The sequence below is a fragment of the Schistocerca gregaria genome, chromosome X, assembly GCF_023897955.1.
Source record: "Schistocerca gregaria isolate iqSchGreg1 chromosome X, iqSchGreg1.2, whole genome shotgun sequence".
Lineage (NCBI taxonomy): Eukaryota > Metazoa > Arthropoda > Insecta > Orthoptera > Acrididae > Schistocerca > Schistocerca gregaria.
The window spans coordinates 694,999,110-695,024,118 of record NC_064931.1 but is presented as its reverse complement, the minus strand read 5'-3'; the positions used below and the strand labels follow the sequence as shown (position 1 = coordinate 695,024,118).

General features: G+C 44.5%; 1 protein-coding gene and 1 non-coding gene across 2 annotated transcripts in view; both read right to left on the bottom strand.

Annotated features, from left to right (window-relative positions):
- LOC126298483 (sodium-dependent transporter bedraggled) overlaps positions 1-25,009 on the bottom strand; it is a 673,679-nt gene that overhangs the window by 346,448 nt on the left and 302,222 nt on the right. The window contains exon 4 of the mRNA XM_049989817.1: positions 12,507-13,133. Coding sequence (XP_049845774.1) covers positions 12,507-13,133 — 627 coding nt within the window. The remainder of the gene's footprint in view (positions 1-12,506; positions 13,134-25,009) is intronic.
- Positions 853-927, bottom strand: Trnat-ugu (transfer RNA threonine (anticodon UGU)). Its single transcript has one exon. It is a non-coding gene; the product is annotated as a tRNA-Thr (tRNA).

Here is a 25,009-nt window from a genome sequence, read left to right as displayed (position 1 = left end):
ACCTAACATTGACCTGCTCGGTCACACGAAAGAAGGGGCTACTGAGCCTACGTCACACCATCTATCTGCAATCTAAATCGTTTTGTTCTACACATCCTCGTATTTTGGAGTGAGCTCGACTATTCTTTCTGAGTATCGTAATTTTCACATTATTTCAAATCCAGCTGAAATCACTCACTGATAATTAGATAATGTCAAGATAGCAAAATGCGGGAATGTCGATTCCTACGTTTCGCAAAGGGCTTAGAACAGTCCCACATATTTTGTGTGACTTCGAGACCGTGTGATTTAGCATTACGACAGCGTGCCTGAGTACTCGTCAAAGCAGGAACGTATGCGTGCCCCTTACGAACACGGCTGTTGTCATTTTGGAAGACAGGAGTGTCCACAGCACACTTATCATAAAGACTTAGAAGAGAGGACAACACTCGGTCACCGAGTATGTTGGAATAAACATACTGTTTCGTGTAAGCGCAGGCGTCCACGGCCATTGTCAAAATGGCTCTGAGCACTATGGGACTTCACGTCTGAGGTCATCAATCCCCTAGAATTTAGAACTACTTAAACCTAACTAACCTAAGGACATCACACACATCCATGCCCGAGTCAGGATTCGAACCTGCGACCGTAGCGGTCGCGCTGTTCCAGACTGAAGCGCCTAGAACCGCTCGGTCACACCGGCCGGCCATTGTCACAGTCATTAAAATTCTTCTGGGTTTGTGAACGCATTCTCGATGTGCAAAACTTCCGAAGTTTCGGCCAGTATTGCAGGTACGAAATTAGAATTATATGTTAATACCTTCATCTGCTAACGGGCGTTGATATAAATCAACGGGGACAGGTGAAAATGTATGCCCTGACCGGGACTCGAACCCAGGATCTCCTGCTTACATGGCAGACGCTCTATCCATCTGAACCACCGAGGGCACATAGGATAGTGCGACTGCAGGGACTATCTCGCGCACGCCCCCCGCGAGACCCACATTCACACCTTATATGTCCACACACTACATTGGCAGTGTCCCTACCCAACACACTTATTATTCGTGGAAGACATTCTTACCAAGTCCCGTAGGAGTTCGAGTGCTATGTGTGCATCGCACAGAAGAGGAAGGTCATGGCTGGTATTGTCAGAACTATATACTTATATGAATATGGTGTCGGTTCTTTCGGACATGTCCGAGAAAACAGACACCATATCCATATAAGTATACTATTGCAGGTGGCCTTCCTCAGGTGTTGCTTTGAATAGCTGTTACAAAAGGAATACCCTCGCGAAGGCCACTTGCAATAGTGGCCGAAACCTCGGAAGTTTTACAAATCGACAATGCGATCACAGATCCAGAAGAATTTTATTGGTGCTGGTTCATGTTGACGGTAGCCTCAGTAGGCTGGCTCAAGTGGCGCCCTTGACTCCTTATATAATTTAAAAAAGAAGCAAAACTGCGACTCGTCGGTAGACGCCATACTCTCCAATCGGTTACCGTCCAGTTTCTGCGTCGTTTGGCCAACTGAAGATTTGCAGCTTTCTGTACTGCTACGAGCACTGACGTCCTGCGAGGAGCCCCATTTCAAATGTCCATAGCATACAGTTCTGTTCTGAATATTTACTTGGAAACCGATTGAGATGGACCTGAATTCAGTAACCGCAGCAGTGCTTGTCGGGTTCGAAGGCGAGTGCGTGACAAGGTGTGCAACTCTCTGCTGCTCTTCGTCTTGCTTCACTTTACGTTAGTCTACTACGGGCTTCTATGTTGCAATTTTATTTTATTTGACTTCGCAGGCGGATGCCCTTCCTGTCGCCGCAGTCGTGTGCGCTACCTCTCTGTGAACTGCGTAAATTTTCAGAATGAGAATTTCACTCTGCAGCGGAGTGTGCGCTCATATGAAACTTTCTGGCAGATTAAAACTGTGTGCCCGACCGAGACTCGAACTCGGGACCTTTGCCTTTCGCGGGCAAGTGCTCTACCAACTGAGCTACCGAAGCACGACTCACGTCCGGTACTCACAGCTTTACTTCTGCCAGTATCCGTCTTCGGTAGCTCAGTTGGTAGAGCACTTGCCCGCGAAAGGCAAAGGTCCCAAGTTCGAGTCTCGGTCGGGCACACAGTTTTAATCTGCCAGGAAGTTTCATATCTGCGTAAATTTTGTTCCCGTTTGGTCTTATTGTAAATGTTTGTGTATAGAAATTTCTGGTCGGAAATTGGGGACTATCCCAGCATTCACCTACGCCACAGTCGTTAATCCGGAGCGGACTGGATCTCGTGGCTGAGATTCCCAGCGCGCTGGGCGTTACGCAATACGAGCATGTCCCGCCGTGTTTTAACGACCACTACTGTTACGCCGTGTTACATGGTTGCGGGTGCTACAGTATCCCTCGTAACAGGCAGCTTCAGTCACGGGCACGATAGCTCCTCTACACGATTCTGCACGTCTCCACACACACCTACCTTACAGCGGTGACTGCTTACGTGATGCTGGACACGTACACCACGTCACTTACATGAGCGGTACACCACCTGGTACCAGTTGCAGACCATCTACAACGCACCAAGCGACCCGTTTGCACTTTTATGAAACTGTTTGGTCAGTTTATATAGACCAATAAAAAGTAGCTCCTGCCACAGGCTGGAGCAAATGCAGCCCAGTAGGGCGCTCCTAACGGCTGTCAATAAATGAAACTAAAAATTGCCGCGTTAATTTTCCTACATGTTGTGGTATACTTTACGTGCCACACGGTTCAAAAATGGTTCAAATGGCTCTGAGCACTATGGGACTCAACTGCTGTGGTCATTAGTCCCCTAGAACGTAGAACTACTTAAACCTAACTAACCTAGGGACATCACACACATCCATGCCCGAGGCAGGATTCGAACCTGTGACCGTAGCAGTCGCACGGTTCCGGACTGCGCGCCTAGAACCGCGAGACCACAGCGACCGGCGTGCCACACGGAACAGCACTTTCAGAATGAAATATTCACTCGTCAACGGAGTGTGCGCTGATATGAAACTTCCTCGCAGATAAAAACTGTGTGCCGCACCGAGATTCCAATCGAAATCTTTGCCTTCCTAGGGCAAGTGCTCTACTTGCACTTGTCCGCTAAAGGCAAAGGTTTCGAGTTCGAGTTCGGCACACATCTGTCAGAAATTTTCAGAGAACACTACTTTTATGTCTGGGTAAACGCAAGCTCGGTGGATCAGTAGTTAGGTGCCATGCTTCAAATCTAAAGGTCTAATCTTCGAACCCAAGCCATTCATCGTCGCCTCTTCCAGATGTGTAGTAGTTGTTTAGAAAAGCGGAGAAGCAAAGATCTTTTTTCACGATATGGAAATGGAGATTATTTTTTAGTCGTAACAAGTTAAAGCTAACAATACCCCTGTTACTTTAAATTCAGTCGCGATGTTCAAATCTTTCCATACCCTTGTAACAGTTACATTCCATCAGAAAATTAAATCTATTTGTATTTTACTAAGCACAATACGAGTTTTTAAACAAACAAATACGATACTTTATGAAGGTTTTTATATCCGCATATATCAAAAAGGTCTATCGATAACAGAGGGCAGTCAGGTCGATAGACCTGTCTAATCAGAGCAAGTTGGAACCTCTGAATAAAATGGTGTTCAAGCCCCGACCTTTGGAAAATCCGCTCGCTAAACAATACACTCGAGCACACTGGTGTTATGAACTCTCGCATCTTGCGAATGTTCTAATTTGTCTATAATTTTGATTAAAAGTATATGTTCGATCCAATAGTACCTGAGTGCCATATTCAAGACTCAAGTCTCTTTCCAACTGGGACAGGGATAATGTGCGCTCTTATTTACTTCATTCTAGCGGTCGACGCAGTAGTAAGGTCCTTAGAGGCTTATCGATTCATCACTTACAGTTATGCCGTATTATTTAATTCCATGCTACAAATAATGAATTTTAGTACAGCAATTTTCTAGACATTCTGCTCTCGCTGGCTTTATTACAGGGTCGGGACTCTGTACAGCGTGTCTATTAAAAACTAGATAATAGAAAAAAGCCCCGAATATTAGACTATGGCTACAGTCAACCAACTGCACATAAAAAGAGCAACAGAAGTCTAGATAATTGCCGGAACACATCTCTTTCGGACTGAACATACAAGATTTTCTCCTGTATTCTGTATGATAGGATAAAACAATTAAAGCAAGATCTACTTGAATACTCGGGAGGCTTCTGACCCTAGAGAAGCTGGACAGAATAAATCACCATTTTAAGTTTAGTTATGGCATATTAAACGAAAACAAATAAGCCTCTTCCAACAATCTTTATAGGTTTTAAAAAGGCATAGGTTTGCGCCTGCACACATTCAATCACGAATATATTTACAAATTGTGGACTTCACATAAAATTGGTCAAACTGATACAACTCATCTAATACAACATAAAATCTAAAGCGTAGATCTGCATCTACATACATAATCCGCAAGCCACCCTGCGGTGCGCGGAGGAGGGTACCCTGTACCATTTCCTTTCCTCTTCTACTCGCAAATAGAGAGAGGGAAAAATGACTGTCTATATGCCTCCACACGAGCCCTAATTTCTCATACCTTGGTGGCCCTTACGCGATATGTACGACGGTGTCAGTGGAGCCGTTCTGCAGTCAGCTTAAAATGACGGTTCTCTAAATTTTCTCAATAATGTTCTCCGAAAACAATCTCTTCTTCCCTCCAGGGATTCCCATTTGAGTTCCCGAAGCATCTCCGTAATATTCGCGTGTCGTTAAAACCTACCAGTAACAAATTTAGCATCCTGCCTTTCAAATGCTTCGCAGTCATCCTTCAGTCCGACCTGGTGCTGATCCGACGCCCGAGCAGTACTCAAAAATGGGCCGCGCTTGAGTACTGTATGAGATCACTTTTACAGATGAACCACACTTTCGTAAAATTCTTCCAATAAACCGAAGTCGACCATTCGTCTTCCCTACTACAATCCTTGCGTGCTCGTTCCATTTCGTATTACTTTGTAATGTTGCCCATAGATATTTAATCGACGAGCCGCGTCAGGCAGCACACTACTAATGCCGTATTCGGACATTACGGGTTTGTTTTCCCTACTTATCTGGCTTAATTTATACTTTTCTACATTTAGAGCTGGCTGCTATTCATCACACCAACTAGAAATTTGGCTGAGTCATCTCGTACCCTCCTACAGTCACTCAATGACGACATCTTCCCGAAGACTACAGCATGATCCACAAATAGCCTTCGTTAACAGTCTGCATTGGGGCACTGTGTCAAATGCTTTTTGGGAATTTAGGGTTGTGAAATCTGCCTGTTGTCCTTCCTCCATGGTTTGTAGGATATCGTATGAGAAGAGGGTAAGCTTAATTTCGCAGGAGCGATGCTTACTGAAACCGTGTTGATTCGTGGACAGAAGCTTTTCCGTCTGAAGGAAAATTATTATTCGCGAACTGAGAAATTGCTCTAGAATTCTGGCGATGTTAAGGATACTGGTCTGTGATTTTGCGGTGCCGTTCTTTTACTCTTCTTATATGCAGGTGTCACCTGCGCTTGAAACGAAAAAAGTGCTAGCTTCAGTCACGCAGCATGGGGCTGTTGCCAATGGTCGTAAGTGTGAGGAGCCGGCCGTGGGGATTAAAGAGTCGCCTAGCATGTCGCACATGTCGCCTAATCAGTCCACTACTTCCGCTGCTCCAGATAATGTCCTTATTGAGGGTGACCTCTCACCTGTGGTCGAGTGGGAGGTCGTTCCGAGGTGTGACAGGCAGTGAAAGACTTTCCAGTCGCCCCGGATCGGCCGCTCTCTCTGTGTAATAAACCTCCCGAGCCACATGCATTCGCTTGCGCTTTTCCAGAAAAGGCCCCTCGACATGCAAGATGTGGTCATTCACAGAGTGTGGGATTACTGGTAGTTAGGTGCTGCAACTTTTGGAGCATAATGGGGCCCCTTAGGGATATGGTTGCCAAGGAGGGGTAGGAATTCTTTGTGCACTCTGTGTACATACCAAGAGGAGTTATTCCACATGTGTTATGGCTGCTTCCAGGTGCGATGAAGAGCAGAGAGTCCCTGTTCGTACAATCGATGTTTGTCGCGTCTGGCGGATGTGGTGTCAGCCTTGTGTGCGAGATGAAGGCAGAGGTCACCGTCTGTAGCACCTTCGACAGGACCGATTACAGACCTTTGGTACAGAGCCGAGTAAAGGGTCTAAATTAGAGGTTCACGTTGTTCTGCGAGTGTGTAGACTTCATATCGCTCGACTTGTGGTATAGGGTGGTGGGTTTTTGGGTCCCGCTTCACAGGTCAGGGGTCCACTACACACAGGAAGCGGCTACATGGGTAAGGGGGGATGTGTGTGTGTGGGGGGGGGGGGGGGGGGGGAGTGGGCGGTCTTTTAGGTTAGATAGTTTCGGGAAAGCACAGATAGAGATTTAGTCTCAAAGGGTGTAGGACAAACAATAGAAGACTTTAGACATACCAACAATCAGTACTGTAGTTGTAAATTGTCGTATCTGTATTGGGAAAGAACCAGAGTTGCACGGGCTAATAAAAAGCACCGGAGCTCAAATCGTTATAGCTACCAAAAGCTCGCTAAATCCAGAAATACGTTCAGTCGAAATTTTTACTTAGGACCTAAACGTGTTCAGAAAGAACAGACTAAATACAGCTGGCAGTGAAGTGTTTATTGCTGTCAGAAGTAGTTAATCTAGTAGTGAAATCGAAGTAGATAGTTCCTATGAGTTAGTACGGGTAGAGGGTAAACCTGACAGTTGTAATAGATTAATAATTGGTCCCTTTTAACGACCCCTCCCTCCAACTCAGATGATGCAGTTGCTGGACGGTTCAAAGAAAAGGGAGTCTCATTTCAAATAGGCACCCCACTCATACCATTATTGTTGGAAGTGACATTCGATATGTTGGCGAAAATACAAGTCGGTGGCAGGCACAAACGATCGTCCGAAATCGTACAGAATACTTTCTCAGAAAATTATTTTAAACAATTAGTTCAGGTGCCCACGCGATGTGTAAATGGTTGGGAAGCCATTTTTGACCTCTCAGCAACAAATAATTCTTAGCAAATGGGGAGCATGATGATGGATACAGGGATTAGTGACTGCAGGGTCACTGTAGCTGGACTGAATATTGAAAATTCCAAATCCACCAAAAATAAAAGCAAAATACATCTATTTAAAAAAGTAGATAAAAATTCGCTTGACGTTTTCCTAAGAGACAGTCTTGACTCCTTATTGTCTGACTATGTAAGCGTAGATTAGATGTGGTTTAAATTCAAAGAAATAGTATCGACGGCGAGATGGTACCGATCCCTATGATACACAAAAATTGTCAGAAAACTGTTGAAGAAGCAACGAAAAGAGCATGCCAAATTTAAAAGAACGCAAAATACCCATGATTGACGAAGTTTCACACAAGCCCGAAATTTAGAACAATCATCAGTGCAAGGGTCTTTTATCTGTTTCCATAACGAAAATCTGTCTCCAAATCTGGTAGAAAACGGAAAGATATATGGTCATATATAAATTACACTGGCGGCAAGACGCTATCAATACCTTCACTGCGCTACAGCAATGGTAATGTTGCTGATGACAGCGCCGCTAAAGGAGATTTACTAAGCAGGGTTTTTTGGAATTCCTTCACCAAAGACGACGAAGTAATAATTCCAGAATTCGAATCAATAACATCTGCAAATATGAGCAACTTCGATACATACATCCTCATTAAATGTATTCGCAATTGCGGATATGGACAACCATCAGCTGTAGAATGGAATGACAAAAATAAAAAGTTGTGCCAAATCGGTACTCGAACCTGGATTTCCCGATTACTGCGAGTCTTACTACGTGGCTATCCCTGCACGACTCATGGCCAAACCCAAATTTCCTTTTGTCGTCAAGCATATGTCTACAACCTATACTCGTATATCCTTTATGTATATTCCCGTACAGGGTACACTTTTATTTGAAAGTCGCTTGTCGCTTGCCACGTGACGGCGGATAAATAAGATATTGCATTGCCTGTGTTATTCTGAGTACGATGCAAAGTTCCTTTGGACATGCGTACTGTACGCAGTCTCTTCAGTGGATTTGTTGCATCTTCTAACTATTCTGTCAAAAGACCATCCCTTCATTGGAAATTTTGGGCTTTCAGCGCGAAACCAGAAAGGACAAATCATGATGAGTTTTCATAGCAAAGAATGTTTGTACTGAATTAACACATTGTACAAGTTCCGAAAAGAAAGTAGATCTGTAGAAGCCCCGACGGCACAGTTAATGTTCAAATGTGTGTGAAATCTTATGGGGCTTAACTGCTAAGGTCATCAGTTCCCAAGCTTACACACTACTTAACCTAACTTACCCTAAGGACAAACACACACACTCATGCCCGAGGGAGGACTCGAACCTCCGCCGGGACCAGCCGCACAGTCCATAACTGTAGCGCCTCATAACGCTCGGCTAATCCCTCGCTGCCGGCACAGTTAAGAATGAATTTCATTACGTCCTCACATCGAACAATCGAATGTGCTCAGACGCGTCAGTCATAAATCGATTCAACACAGGTAGAGACAATAGGCCAACTAAAGCCTGGATCCGTTTTAACACTCAGCTCGAGAGAAAACGCATCATGAAAGAAACATCCGACCTACGATAAATGAGCTGCAAGAGAAAAGAAGTGAGTTCGACCAATCCATAGGCAAGAAGCTATCAACCGAGAGTTAAGACGAATGGAACTGAACGAACTCTAGACAGAAATCAGCAGTAGTATTCGAACGTCAGTAAACACACTCAGTGCACGCCGAAAACAGAGAAATCCGAGATTTAGCTTCGAAACAGAACAGCTGATGAAAAAGAAAGGTGAAACACTGACAGAGATGCTCCCAAAAACGGAGACTTCAACTAAAACAGACAGAAGGTGATCGGAAGAGGTCAGTGTGCATAAAACACTTGACTGATCTAGGAGAGCATCAACATTAATGTGAGTATGGGAGTTCCTCGTTTTAGTCAGTCCAGTCGGAAGCTTATCATCCACGACATTCGAAATGAGAAGTTTTTACTCAAAGAGAGAAAACTATAACAAAAATGTCGAGGACTTTCAACGGAAGCTTACAGTCGATCACTGATAGGCCACAGGCTAAATGTTCTCGAGGAATTTAAGATCCCACAGCAATGGAAAAACGTAGAAATCACTCTTCTCTTCAAATAATGTGACAACACGAAAATCGAGAATTAGAGACCTGTTAGTCTTTTATCTATATTTTACAAGCTGTTACAAAAATCATTGCGAATCGCCTGAGTCAGTAAGCTGACTTAACAGCCAGTCGAACAGGAGCGATTCATGAAAGGATTCAGTACTACCGATCATATCCACGCACAGTGACAGGGAAATGTAAGGAATATAAAGTCCCACGTCACAAGGCCTTCACACACTGCCAGAAATCTTCCGACACTGTCGAAATCTGTGCAGTACTGAGGACAATGAATAGAGCCCACCAGCACTGACTGTAGATACACCAAATTAATCCGCTTCATTACGAAACTACCACTCTACACGGCAAAATAAATAAAGGCTTGCTCACTGGAAAGGTCCCCGTGAGAAGAGGCATCGCACAGTCTCACCTAAGTTATTCATCTTGGCTCTGGAGGATGTGTTCAAGCATCTGTCCTGTGCACGGAGGGGTACCAACATATTTTATTTGCAAATAATATCATCCACTTTAGCAGTGACACAAACAGACTGTCAACAATGATCCGAGAATTCAAAGATGTCTCCCAATGTCTAGGCCTCAAAATTAACCTTCAAAGTCGTGATCATGTAAATATTACGACCTCCATCGAAAACCATACTCTGGAAGTAATAAATGAATACATTTATCTGGGCACAAAAAGCCAATTGAGGAGAGACGATGCCAACCACATCTGGGAAAAACCTGGATCCAGATTGTCCAGAAAAAATCGACACAGAAATCTTTGGAAGAGACCTATGTCTAGCACAGAATACCTAGTGGCTGAGGAAGATGTGCATTTTCCTAAGACTCTGGAATCTTTCCTTCCAGAAGACATTTATTTAACAGAATTTGGAATATTTCTTGGTCCCTCCCCCCAAATTTTAAGCATGTTACTCGTAATATGATCTAGTCATGGCGGCTCAGAATTCAAGAATTGTTTCAGAGCGGTTTCCATTTCATTTTTATCGACAGTTTCCAGTTCTTCCGATTCCACATTCATAACAAATCTTCGTAATTCACCATGAGGGCTTTGGCTTGTCAGTAATTGACTGTGCGGTCCCGACGAAAATTCTCCACAGTTTTTATAATTTTGTCTCTTTCAGTAACAATTAGTCATTCCGAATGTTGTGGATGATAAACTTTCGATTGGACTGACTGAAACGAAGAACTCCCACGCTCACATAAATTTTTATGCTCTCCTCGATCAGGCTTATGTTTTATGCTCACTGACCTCTTCTGATGACCTTCTTTATATTTTAGTTAAAGTCTCCGTATTTGGGTGCGTCTCTGACAGTGTTTCACCTTTCTTCTTCTTCTTCAGCTGTTCTGCTTCGACGCAAATCTCGGGTTTCTCTGATTTTGGCGCGCACTGACTGTTAACTGACGTTCGAATACTACTGCTGATTTGTCTGGAGTTCGTTCAGTTCCATTCGTCTCAACTTTTCGGCTGATAGTTTCTTGCCTATGCACTGGTCGAACTCACTTCTTGTCTCTTGCAGATAATTCATCATAGGCCGGATGTTTCTTTCCATCATACGTTTTCACTCGAGCTGAGTGTTAAAACGTATCCAGGCTTTAATTGTCCTATTGTCGTTACCTGTGTTGAATCGATTTACGACTGACACGTCTGAGCACATTCGGTTGTTCGATGTGAGGATGTAATCTTATTCATTCTTAACTGTGCCGTCGAGGGTTCTACGGGTCTAATTTCTTTTCGGAACTTACTTGTAAAATGTATTAATTCAGTACAAATATTCTTTGCTAAGAAAATTCATCATTTGTCCTCTCTGGTTTTGCGCTGAAAGCCCAAAATTTCCATTGAAGAGATGGTCTTCATTGAACTTTACCCCAGGCTAGAGGCTGTTTTCTATGGCAGTGTATATTCTTCTGAATTGTAATTTCTTGGATGTTACAGTAAAGCAATGTATTATTCACCGAAGTAAAAAAATACTATTATTACATTCAAATACTTTATATATTTTATGGAAATAGACAGTTAATTATTATTATATTAATAATATTATTTTAATGCTGTTATTATTATTAAAATGGTACACATTTTCGCGGATAATGCTGTAGTATACAGAGAAGTTGCAGCATTAGAAAATTGCAGCGAAATGCAGGAAGATCTGCAGCGGATAGGGCAATAGGCACTTGGTGCAGTGAGTGGCAACTGGCCCTTAACATAGACAAATGTAATGTATTGCGAATACATAGAAAGAAGGATCCTTTATTGTATGATTATATGATAGCGGAACAAACACTGGTAGCCGTTACTTCTGTTAAATATCTGGGAGTATGCGTACAGAACGATTTGAAGTGGAATGATCATATAAAATTACTTGTTGGTAAAGCGGGTGCCATGTTGAGATTCATTGGGAGAGTCCTTAGAAAATGTAGTCCATCAACAAAGGAGGTGGCTTACAAAACACTCGTTCGACCTATACTTGAGTATTGCTCATCAGAGTGGGATCCAGATCGGGTTGACGGAGGAGACAGAGAAGATTCAAAGAAGAGCGGTGCGTTTCGTCACAGGGTTTTTTGGTAAGCATGATAGCGTTACGGGGATGTTTAGCAAACTCAAGTGGCAGACTCTGCAAGAGTCCCCCTCATCAGTGTGCGATCCATACCAGGTGGGGTTGACAGAGGAGATAGAGAAGATCCAAAGAAGAGCGGCACGTTTCGTCACAGGGTTATTTGGTAAGCGTGATAGTGTTACGGAGATGTTTGGCAGACTCTTGCAAGACACTGCAAGACACTGCATCGCTGTGCAGCTTGCTGTCCAGGTTTCGAGAGGGTACGATTCTGATGAGGTATAGAATATATTGCTTCCTCCTACTTATACCTCCCGAGGAGAACACGAATGTAAAATTAGAGAGATTCGAGCGCGCACGGACGCTTTCCGGCAGTCGTTCTTCCCCCGAGCCATACGCAACTGGAACAGGAAAGGGAGGTAATGACAGTGGCACGTAAAGTGCCCTCACCCACACACTGTTGGGTGGCTTGCACAGTATAGATGTAGATGTAGATTTCAGGTACCTTTAAGTAGGGGTAAAGGGAAGGGGACGGGGTGGAGACAGAGACGTTAAAGAAATGTGATCCATCGCCAGCACCAACCCTTAGATCTGTGCCCGAATGGCGGTGACTCGACACAGCACCGCGTCTCCACTACAACTCCGTCATATTCCAGTTCAGTGTGGATGGTGCCTTAGGTTCTAGAAGAGGTCATAGCCCATACTAGATGACTGTAGGGATGGTGGGCGTGTCGCTTACCTCGGGAGAGTGTGGCGGGAAGTACCAGGGCAGGTGGTCGGCGTCGGGCCGCGAGATGTCGACGTAGCGCAGGTCTGGCTCGGTGTCCTCGAAGCCGAGGTTGACCTCGCCGGGGGACCAGCGCCGGCTGCCGCTGCTGGCGACGGAGGCCGCGTCCTCCGCCAGCGCGCTCACGCAGCTCCCGCCATCTTCCTCGGCCAAGCTGGCCACAGCTTCCTCGTATACCGTATCGCTAGCCTGCGCAAGCGACGCGTCGGACAGGTTGTCCCGGTCGTCGGCGCTGCATTCGTCGACTACGACTTGCGGGATCTCGGTTCCGGCGTGCTGCAGGGCCACCTGCGCCGACTCCCCGCCGGCTGCGTTCTCAGTCTGCCAGACGTCGTGGAAACAGCCCTCCGGCTGGTGTCGCGGCTCTGCCGGCAGCAGGCACACCTGCGCGTTGCACGCCGGGAGGTCCGCCTCGGCGTCGGCGTCGGCGTCGGCGTCGGCGTCGGCGTCGGCGTGCAGGCGCAGCGGCGGCGGCACCTCGGTGCGGCGGCGTGGCGACTGAGCCTGCGAATCCAGCCCGCACCTCCCGCCCTCCTTGCGCCTCAGACGCGCAGGCGCCGACAGCCGCTCAGACCGCACCTGCAAACACGCACACTCTACCTGAAATGCTATTTCACGTATAAAAAATAATGTTGATAACATGAAAAACTACGGCAACGTATTCCGTTGCCTGGAAATATTGTGACGACTGTGGGGAGTGTCGACAATATTCTTGACAGTCTCTAGCATGCTGCACAGACTGAAGAGGTCGACTTCGTAACGAGACGAAAGAGGATTATTATTGGAGTCAAACGAATTGCACAAACTGTTGCCGGCATTATGGGATGTCAGCGCAAATTAGTGCAAAAACAGACGTGTTACGAACGTTGAATCGTATGATTTATTGCTCGGAAAATGTAGGGAACCCCCTCGAAGAAAAATGTTCTCAAAAAATCAATTCGTGCAAAGTTACGAACAAAAGTACGAGTATACAGGGTGGTCCATTGATAGTGACCGGGCCAAATATCTCACGAAAGAAGCATCAAACGAAAAAACTACAAAGAACGAAATTACCACGCAAGTGGCCCGGGTTCGTTTTCTTGCAGGGGCTGGGTGTTGTGTGTCCATCATCATTTTCATCATCACTGACCTCCAACTCGCCGAAGTGGCGTCGACTAAAAAGGACTTGCAAAACGGCAGCTGAACTGCCCCGAATGGGTCCTCCCGGCCATCAAAGCCATACGATCATTTCATTTCTTTACTGACTACACGAATATGTAATAAAAAATGGGGGTTCCTATTTAAAAAAGCGCAGCTGACATCCGTTTGACCTACTGTAGCGCCATCTAGCGGGACAGCCATAGCGCTATCTGGTTTCCCCCTTCAAGTTAGACAAGTTTCGTTCTTTGTAGTTTTTTCGTTTGACGCTTCTTTCGTGAGATATTTGGCCCGGTCACGATCAATGGACCAGCCTGTATATACACATACACTGAAAAACCAAAGAAACTGGTACACCCGCCAAATATGTTGTAGGAACCCAGCGAGTACGCAGAAGTGTCGCAACACGACGTGGCGTGAGCTCTACTAATGTCTGAAGTAGTGCTGGAGGGAAATGGCACCATGAATACTTCAGGGCTGTCCATAAATCCATTAGAGTACGAGAGGGTGGACATCTCTTCTGAACAACACGTTCCAAGGCATCCCACTACCCTCAATAATGTTCGTGTCTGGGGAGTTTGGTGGCCAGCGGAAGTGTTTAAACTCAGAAGAGTGTTCCTGGAGCCACTCTGTAGCAATTCTGGACGTGTGGGGTGTCGCATTGCTCTGCTGGAACTGCCGAAGTGTGTCGCAAAGACAATGGACACGAATGGATGCAGGTGATCGCATAGGATGCTACGGCGGCGCGGTTCCTTTCTCTTTTCGAGAAATGCTTTTCTTACTATAGGCAGTGTTCATTTTCTGTCCTCTTTACTTCGGCCTTTATTAGTTTTTGCTGCCTACATACCAAAATTCATATACTACTTTTAGTGTGTCATCTCGTAATCGAATTCCCTTTACATCGCACGATTTAATTCCACTACATTGCATTACCCTTGTTGACATTATCTTACAAATTCTCTTCAATACAACGTCCATCTCGTTCAACGGATCTTCCAAGTCCTTTGCCAGCACACAACATAAACCTCTTTCTTATGCGAAACGTCCAAAACTCCGTAGTTACGTGTGATTAAGCTGTAAGTCTCAGATTCACCTCCAGTGTATTGTGTTACATCCTTTTAATGTGTTAAACGCAAAAGAAAATACGACTTCAGCACTGGAAGAAGGTTAAAACAATATCGCTACGCAAGAAAAACAACACTACCGATTCCAATCACTGCAGAGGATTAAGCCTACTTCATACTACTTGAAACTCTACGATGGAATTACAAACGATAGACTGCAAGCAACACACGGATTTACAGTTATTGAACAAATGGGCTAAAGAAAACGCCGTTCAACTGCTTTCACTATTTTTCTTTACGACAATGCACTGAAAAATAAGAATCTGAAGTTTATCCATGAAAAACATATAATTGCCGGCCGCGGTGGTCTAGCGGTTCTAGGCGCGCAGTCCGGAACCGCGCGACTGCTACGGTCGCAGGTTCGAATCCTGCCTCGGGCATGGATGTGTGTGATGTCCTTAGGTTAGTTAGGTTTAAGTAGTTCTAAGTTCTAGGGGACTGATGACCACAGATGTTGAGTCCATAGTGCTCAGAGCATATAATATTTACATATTTCGAGAAAGTCTTCGATAATGTTATAAGAGTAATACCGCTCAATATGATGATATATAGAGATGAGAATGTAACTTCTGATGTAGAAATGTAGAGCAAGTACGAACACACATGGTTTGCATTAGATCTAAGTGGGAAAAAGACAGGCCCACTCCCCTCAAAGCAGACGGCCAAGGATACAGTTCGTCTCCTACCTTGATTAACAACGGGTGTCTATAATTATAGTGCAGCTAATCACAGAAATCTAGTATGGGTTGCTGTTGTCGTTTGATAGCGGAACTTGGTAGATATTCTAGTGTGTTAATACGGAACCGATTTAGAATGGCAAAAATAGATGAAATTTTGGTCACCAGGTGCAAATCTAACGCTCTGAATGTAAGATAGACGTAAAGAAATATTACCATATGTAAGGGACTAGGAACGGGACTTGGGTGCAAGAGGACGAACAAGTGAGAAAGGCATAATAATGATATTATTAACCGCTGCTTAGACAGTTTGTTCAATGTGAGGATCGGACACATCGAAGAGGTGCTGCACGTCGCCAGATTTGCATCCAGTGGCCAAAATTGGAACTAATTTTTCCCAGCGTGAATCGGTTCCAAAATCGACGCATTAGGTTACCTACCAGGTTCCGCTTCCATATAATAATTATAGGCCGCACCGTACTTTTGTGAAGAGCTGCAGTTTAGTTATAACCACCCAGTACCTACATCGACGATTCTGTTTTGGCTATCGTGTTTCAGACTAGTTACGGGTGTACAGCTGCTGAGCGATGTGTTATTACTAAAAGCAGTTCTTCATGCAAATAACCTGCGACTGGCTTCCAGGAAAAAAAACCTGTCTATACCTGTTAAAGGACTGAATAAAATGTGTTATGAATGTAGGGACTAATCGAAAAACTAAATCCACTCCTTTTGTAAGCAAAAGGTAACGCTGGCTGAAATTATCGTTAACCGTAACATAATGTAAAAAGCAAAATACTTCAGGTATCTTGGCTGCTCAAATGGGTTCAAATGGCTCTGAGCACTATGGGACTTAACATCTATGGTCATCAGTCCCCTAGAACTTAGAACTACTTAAACCTAACTAACCTAATCTCGGCTGCACTACAACACATAAAGGGGTATAAAATAAAGTGAATACGTTAAGTAATATTTGCAAAACGTTCAGCATATACAGTATCTGAAAAAAAGAACTCTGCAACGTAATAATTTAGAGTTATATACGACCTTTCTCTGTTAACACTATTATATGAAAGTGAATCGTAGGTGGAGAACAAGCAGCATGAGAACCTTACGCAGAGTACGGAGGTGAGGATTCTACGAACTATCAAGAGACGTAAAAGAACAGACACAATCCCACGACTCTAGGGACCGAGGAAAACATGCGAACCGTAACGGGCAATAAACAGCCTAAAACGGAAAGTGAAAGGAGAAGAATATGAAGTAGCAAAAGGAGAAGGAGGGTAGCTATCACTGACTTACAATGAAACGTATGTTAATGTCGTCATTTGAAAATAGTCTTTCTACCCTGATGCCGAATGAGGTATGGGAGGAAGCTCTGAGCCTGTGCATATTATAATGCGTCCGCAAAGAAAATCGCTCGCAATCCCGCAGTAGGCTGCGCACAGCAGTTTTCACTGGCAGCTATACGTAGGTTTTCCAAGATTGTGGCAAAGACTACTCACAAAGCCAGTCCTTTTGTCGTGTACTAATAATAACAGGACTGCTAACTTCTTACCACGAGCCTTTCCCACAAATTCAGTGTGCTAGGCTCGTAAGTGAAACATTGGGCAGGCTCTCGCAAGCGTATTAAAACTGAAATTATTGTCCGAATATGGAGCACAGCCACGTAATAAACGACAGCATTTGCACTTCGCTGTTTTTTTTTTTTAGATTTTCACGTCACCTGAAAACCGAGATTTACGTTAAGCATTGTCTGAGGGAAGCACTGTTTGATTAAAAAGAAGGGATCGGTTGATAGGACACAACCTAAGGCGTCAAGGAATCGTGAGTTTGCTAATGAAGGGTGGTGGAGGGAGAAGGGGTTAAAGTTATAGAGAGAGCTAAGCTTGAATACAGTAAGCTGGTTGCGATAGGTATGAAGAGATGAAGAGGGTTGCACAGGATGGACTGATGGAGAACTGCATCTAATAAGTCATCCGACTGAAGACAACAACATAACTTGCTGGCTGCCGGCCTAACTGCCCTCTGTTAGAGGCACACTTCTGATCACAGTTGGTTTAAGGATCAACGTGTCCTCGGGCAGCGCTTTGATTATGTGGAAACAAAGCGCCAGCGTACGGATAACAGAAACATAACTGTCTGGGTGTTGTGAATCTCATAGTGGAGGAAAACAAAGTGAATTTGCTGCATGTAGTAAAGCACACACACACACACACACACACACACACACACACACACACACACATGCGTGTGTGCGCGTCAGCAAGTAATTTTCCGAATGGGACAAAATCGGTAGATGTGATGTCCACATACAGATAAACAAATGCGTACAGTTTCAGAAAAACTGAATGAGGTATTCAAGAGAAACAGCTTCACAAATTGAGCAAGCCTGTAGTGGTCCACCTCTGGTCCTAATGCAAACAGTTATTCGGCCTGGCATTGATGGATAGATTGATAGAGTTGTTTAATGTACTCTAATGTACTCCTGAGAGATACCGTGCCAAAGTGTGTCAATTGGCGTGTTACTTTGCAAAGTCCCGAGATGGTTGGAGGGCACTGCCCATAATGCTCTAAAAGTTTTCAGTCAAAGCTCCGTTTTGTTCTCCTATTTACTCCTTGTCTCCGTGACTGCCAAACCCTATCTTAGCCAGCAAGGTCGCCGGATCGATCCCCAATTGGAAACGTTTGATGAATTATAGGCAGGACGCTCCAACCAGCTCGGGATTTTGGCGATCTAACGTGCAATTGGACAGAGCTTGGCACGATATCCCTCAGGAGGACATTCAACAACTTTACCAATTACTGCCAAGCCGAATAACACTTGCATAAGGGCCAGAAATGGACCAATGCGTTAGTGACTTGTTGAGTTTATAAGGCTCTTTATCTCGAATAAATCATTCAGTTTTCTGTAATTGTAATCATTTGTTTCTCTGCACATGTGCATCGCCTCTACCGATTTCCATCCCATTCGGATAATTCCTTCGTGGTGTGTCTTTTTTTAGTACACATAGCGGAATCTTATGTCCTAGTCCGCAGCTCGTGGTCGTGCGGTAGCGTTCTCGCTTCCCACGCCCGCGTTCCCGGGTTCGATTTCCGCCGGGGTCAGGGATTTTCTCGGCCTCGTGATGACTGGGTGTTGTGTGATGTCCTTATGTTAGTTAGGTTTAAGTAGTTCTGAGTTCTAGGGGACTGATAACCATAGATGTTAAGTCCCATAGTGCTCAGAGCCATTTGAACCATTTTTTTCTTATATCCTAGCATGTAACTACAACAGTAGAAAAACAAATCTGGAGTCACTCATTTTAAACAAATACCTGCTGCACTGGGATATGATGTGGAAAGACTACAGAAATTCTGTTGCTTGTAAAGCAAAACGATTATTTGATTAATAGCCAAGATAGTACGAAATGAAAGATTTTTTCGATGCAGAGCTCTTACAAATTCTTTGCATTAATTCAACTAGAAGGGTGCTCGAGTGCGTTTATAAATATTAAATGGGACTAACGGGTCCATCAAGGAACTACAACCAATAGAAGACTAACAAGGGAACATTACTAAGTGGAAATAAACAATCTTGATGAAACTTGGCGGGTATGTAAAGGGGACAAAATAATGCATTAAGAGTTGTTTTTCTTTGCGCCCAGTCTCACTTTCAAGGGATAAAACACACCGAGAAATGTGGTTTGGCATATTATGTTTAGAAGTAATATCTTCGAAATAGTGATACATTAAAATGATTTCCATATATAAGCTGGAAACTTTTTTTTTAATCATGCACATAAAACGTATGAAATTACTGCACATAATTTACACCACAGAGAACACAATACAAAACAAGATTCAGCAGGATTTTGAGAATCTTCCATCAACACGGCGGAGCTACTAGCCATCAGGGAAGCTATTCATAATGGTGCCCGAACATTCAAGTTCGTCCTGATACTTACAGACTCTCAGAGTGTGCTGCGGAAACTGGAACATCCCGCGTTTGCTTCAGTCTGGAACCGCTCGACCGCTACGGTCGCAGGTTCGAATCCTACCTCGGGCATGGATGTGTGTCCTTAGGTTAGTTAGGTTTAAGTAGTGCTGAGTTCTAGGGGACTGATGACATCAGAAGTTGAGTCCCATAGTGCTCAGAGCCATTTGAACCATCCGGCATTTGATAAACAGACCAACAGGTATGGTCTGGACGTCTTGGTGGCCATAAGAGACGCACGGAGCTTGGGCATTGCCATTCAGTTACTCTGGATTAAAGGACATCGTGGCATTTTTCATAAACTGTTGACCACCTTGGCAAGAGGAGTATTACAGAAGGCCAGTTACGCCCAACGCCGATACCTTATACGAATCTCACATCGACGATACGGAAGGCTGCTTAGCACGCTTGTAACTGTGAATAGCACGTCTCTCAACACTGTAACGGTAGCCATACAACCGAACATCGCTTCTCGGCCACGGTTCGCCTAGGTGCAGCTTCGTAGACGTCATGTGACTTCTACCATTCGCATGAGGCTGGGACACGTGTGTTATCCCGCGCACCTACACTCAAGCGCCAAAGAAACTGGTATAGGCTTGCGTGTTCAAATACAGAGATATGTAAACAGGCAGAATACGGCGCTGCGGTCGGCAACGCCTATACAAGACAACGAGCGTCTAGCGCAATTGTTAGATCGGTTACTGCTGCTACAATGGCAGGTTATCAAGATTTAAGTGTTTGAACGTTGTGTTATTGTCGGAGCACGAGCGATGGGACACAGCATCTCCGAGGTAGCGATTTACTTGGGATTTTCCCGTAGGCCATTTCACAGGTGTACCATGAATATCAGGAATCCGGTTAAGCATCACATCTCCGACATCGCTGCGGCTGTAAAAAGATCCTGCAAGAACGGGGCTAGCGACGACTGAAGAGAATCGATCAATTTGACAGAAGTACAGCCCTTCGTCAAACTGCTGCAGATTTCACTGCTGGGTCATCAACACGTGTCAGCGCGCGACCCATTCAACGAGACAGCATCGATATGGGCTTTCGGAGCTGAAGGTCCACTCGTGTACCCTTGATGGCTGCACGACACAAAGCTTTACGCCTCACCTGGGCCCGTCAACACCGACATTGGACTGTTAATAACTGGAAACACGTTGCCTGGTCGGAAGCGTCTCGTTTCACATTGTATCGAGCGGATGGACGTCAGCAGTGGACTGTTCAAGCTGATGGAAGCTCTGTAATGGTGTGGGGCGTGTGCAGTTCGAGTGATGTCGGACTCCTGACGTATCTACGACTGTTGTTGGGTTGGCAGAAGTGCCAACACCGTGTTATTAGAGGAGTCCGAAATGCAAGCGTTTCAGCTCACGCAGGCTTGCGTGGGGCGGGAAGAACTATACTGACGTGAGGTCTGGAACATGACAAGGAATTACAATTCATAAAGCGGACATAACTAGTTTGATACTTAACTTTAAGCCATTAATGATGAACGTCGCTCTTGACGGTACATGAGTCACAATATCATCTGTTCAGAAGACATAGTACCTGAATATGGCGTCTTGCTAGGTCGTAGCAAATGACGTAGCTGAAGGCTATGCTAAACTGTCGTTCCTGCAAATGTGAGCGTATGTAGTCGGTGAACCATCGCTAGCAAAGTCGGCTGTACAACTGGGGCGAGTGCTAGGAAGTCTCTCTAGACTAGACCTGGCGTGTGGCGGCGCTCGGTCTGCAATCACTGATAGTGGTGACACGCGGGTCCGACGTATACTAACGGACCGCGGCCGATTTAAAGGCTACCACCTAGCAAGTGTGGTGTCTGACGGTGACACCACAACACTGACAGGTGACACGTTAAGTAAGCATCCTGTCTGATCACTTGCATCCATTCATGTCAATTGTGCATTCCCACGGACTTGTTAAAGTCCAGCATGACAATGCGCCACCCCACACGTCAGGAATTGCTACAGAGTGGCTCTAGGAACACTTTTTTGAGTTTAAACACTTCTGCTGGCCACCAGACTCCCAAGACATGAACATTATTCAGCATATCTGGGATGTCTTGCAACGTGCTGTTCAAAAGAGGTCTCCACCCCTCGTACTCTTACGGATTTATGGACAGCCCTGCAGGATTTACGGTGTCAGTTCCCTCAAGCACTACTTCAGACATTTGTCGAGTCCATGTCACGTCTGCGTGCTTGCGGGGGCCCTACACAATAGCAGGAAGGCGTACCATCTTCTTTAGCTCTTCAGTGTATATCCGTTAAGATTATCACGTCTGGACGCTCTCCAAGCACAAGACTGCACAGTCAAACCACTTAGTCCACCGCTTTGATAAATATAACTTACAGACTATTTGAAAGCCACCGGCATCCAAATTTAATTTATGAGCTACCGAAGTTTTCATTGTCCAATGCCATCAGACCGGTTCGTAATCGGGTGAGTAATTTCGTGTTTTAATTTGCATATGGACTTCGATTTGTATATTACATTTTCATTATTCCTCTCCTGTGCACTTGATGGTCACTGTTCTGCTGGCACTGTTATACAGACCGTTGGTTGAATTGTGTTTGTCACTATGGGTCTTTCTTTTACGTTCAATAACTCCTATCTGTAAGCTGCAATTCTCATGTTGTTATATGATATTTTCAGTTCTGTTCTTCAGCTATTGTACTTATTGTACGATGTATGGTGTCTACCCTTTAAACTTTTGTCTTTTACATAAGAGCATATATGTTTGTGATAATGTTGCTGTATAGTGCTGTTTGCAATTTGGCTCCAGGGTCACTGCCATCACTGTCGTCGGCTGTCTGGTGTTTATCTAATTGCGCTTTTATTTTAAGAGTGTGTTTATATTATGTTTCTCTGGCACTTTATAACCGTTGTTGGCTCTATGGTCCTTGTTACCCAAAGCCAAAACAAAGAAATAAAATTAAAAAATTGTCATGGATCATCCTCTAAATATCCTGACTTGTTTGTTTACCAGTACATCTGTAAATCTTGGCGAAGAGAACTGATTATGCAATAGTGACTGCATAATTAAAAAAAAATGCTCTGAGCACTATGGGACTTTACAGCTATGGTCATCAGTCCCCTAGAACTTAGAACTACTTAAACCTAACTAACCGAAGGATAGCACACAACACCTAGTCATCACGAGGCAGAGAAAATCCCTGACCCCGCCGGGAATCGAACCCGGGCGTGGGAAGCGAGAACGCTACCGCACGACCACGAGCTGCGGACAATAGTGACTGCAGCTCGATTATATTGTTTGTCAAGTGGGGATTGATATCATTGAATAGAACTTGTTCTAAAAACCTGCTCACGATGGCCTTCCAACATCAAAAGTTGTACATGTCCCACGGCTGTACACGTGCCGTCGAACCCTTTGGGATCACCTGACGAACCAGTTCCTTGTCCTCAGGTATGATTATCTAAACGGTACTTTCCCACTGACCACACCAATAACCTAACAATAATACAGATTTTTCCCTCACTAGGAAAGAAAACATCTTTCAAATATCTTTTGACCTGGTCAGACGTTTGTTTACCAGATTTCGAAACTGTCACAAGCACATTTGAAGCTTACTTTTTGTCACTTAAAAAAAATCACAATGACGTCACAAATTCCTGTTATGTATGTAGGCAGGTAGGCGGATTATACTTTAACGTTCTGTCCACAGCGAGGTAGAGACGGAAGAAAAGCTCACATTACGGAAGAAAATCGGCCGTACCTTCTATACAGAGACCATTTGCCTTAACCTGGATAGTGGACGTGGATTTGAACCGTCGACCTCTCAAATGCGAATTCAGTGTGTTAACTGCCGCGCTACCTCGCTCGGTGCTTCCATTATAAAAGAAGTTACCTCAGTTAAAGGTAGGCTGTTACGGCAGTTACCAGCAAAGAGACCGGAGCTGGTGATTTGGTTTGACAGCTTCAAATGGAACTGTGTTTTCCTTTCCAAGTAACATTATGGTAGCAACACTGATGGCGGCCATGCTGAAGTGTAGCAGCTGCATGTTTTTCTTTATGATGGAGGCTCATAAACAAATTTTACGCCAAGACTGTGTGTTATTCTAAACTTCTAGATCACATCACACAGCACATGATGCCGTATCTTCAGACAATGTACTGCCTGTCAGTACGACAGAATGAGAAGGACTCGTGATATCAGCACAGTCAGAGAGTTGGTGGCAGTCTTCAGCACATTTCTACATCCTTGTTGTTGTTGCCATTGTTGCTGATGTGGTTTTCAGTCCGAAGACAGCATTGATGCAGAGCACCATGCAAATCTATCGTGTGAAAATCTCTTCATCTCTGCATAAATACTACACTATTGCAGCCTATACCCATTTAAGTCTGCTTACTGTGTTCCAGTCTCGGTCTCCGAGCTCCCACATTTCTCTCCATTACCAACTTAGGTAATCATTGTTAACATCATAAGTTCTCGACGACAGGTTATTGCATATCTCCTAAAATAGCAGTTAAAGTACTGTTTCTCATGAAATGGCAGGCATGTAACCCACTAGAAGACTGATGCATCAGTATGCAGACTTTTCACATAAAAATATCTGATGCATTACTTTTCAGCACGCAATCGTATATTCGTTACCAGGTTTTTTCTTTTTCCGAAACGATTTTCTTGCTCCTCCAAGTCTGCATATTATATCCTCTCCATATGGGCTATGATGCTGCCCAAATAGAAAAAATCGTGTCTCATTTCCCAATCTAATTTCCTCAGCATAGCCTGATTTAATTCGCCAACAGTGCGCAACCCTTGCTACACTTGATTTGCTTTTGTTGATTTCGTCTTCTAACTTCTTTTCAAGACACTCCGTTCGACTGGTCTTTCAAATACCTCCCCGTCTCTGACGCAATTACAATGCCGGCAAACCTAAAAGTTTTTATTTCTGCTCTCCTCGTGGTCATGCGGTAGCGTTCTCGCTTCCCACGCCCGGGTTCCCGGGTTCGATTCCCAGCGGGGTCAGGGATTTTCTCTGCCTCGTGATGAATGGGTGTTGTGAGATGTCCTTAGGTTAGTTAGGTTTAAGTAGTTCTAAGTTCTAGGGGACTGATGACCATAGATGTTAAGTCCCATAGTGCTCAGAGCCATTTGAACCATTTTTTTTGTTTTTTGCCCTCCGAACATTGATTACTTCCCTGTTTTCTCTTTGCTTCCTTTACCTCTTGTGCAGTGTATAGAATGAATAACATTAGGGAAAGGATACCACCCTATCTCCGTCCCTCCTTAATTACTCCTTCCCTTTGAAGTCTTTTGATTCTTACAACTGCAGTCTGCTCTCTATACAAGTTGTGAATAACCTTTCGTTTCTATTATTTTACTCTTGATACATCTAAACAACGACGAACTGCTTGGCAGAAGGCACATCCCATTGCACCATTTACTAGGTCTTCTTTTGCAGTCAAATAGTGAGTGCCAAACTATGGGGAAACCGAACTCAAACGTCATATCGACATTGCCTTTCAGGTGGCACCATATGGATGGTCTAACGTGAGAAATGTAACGTGGCTAGAGGCAACCG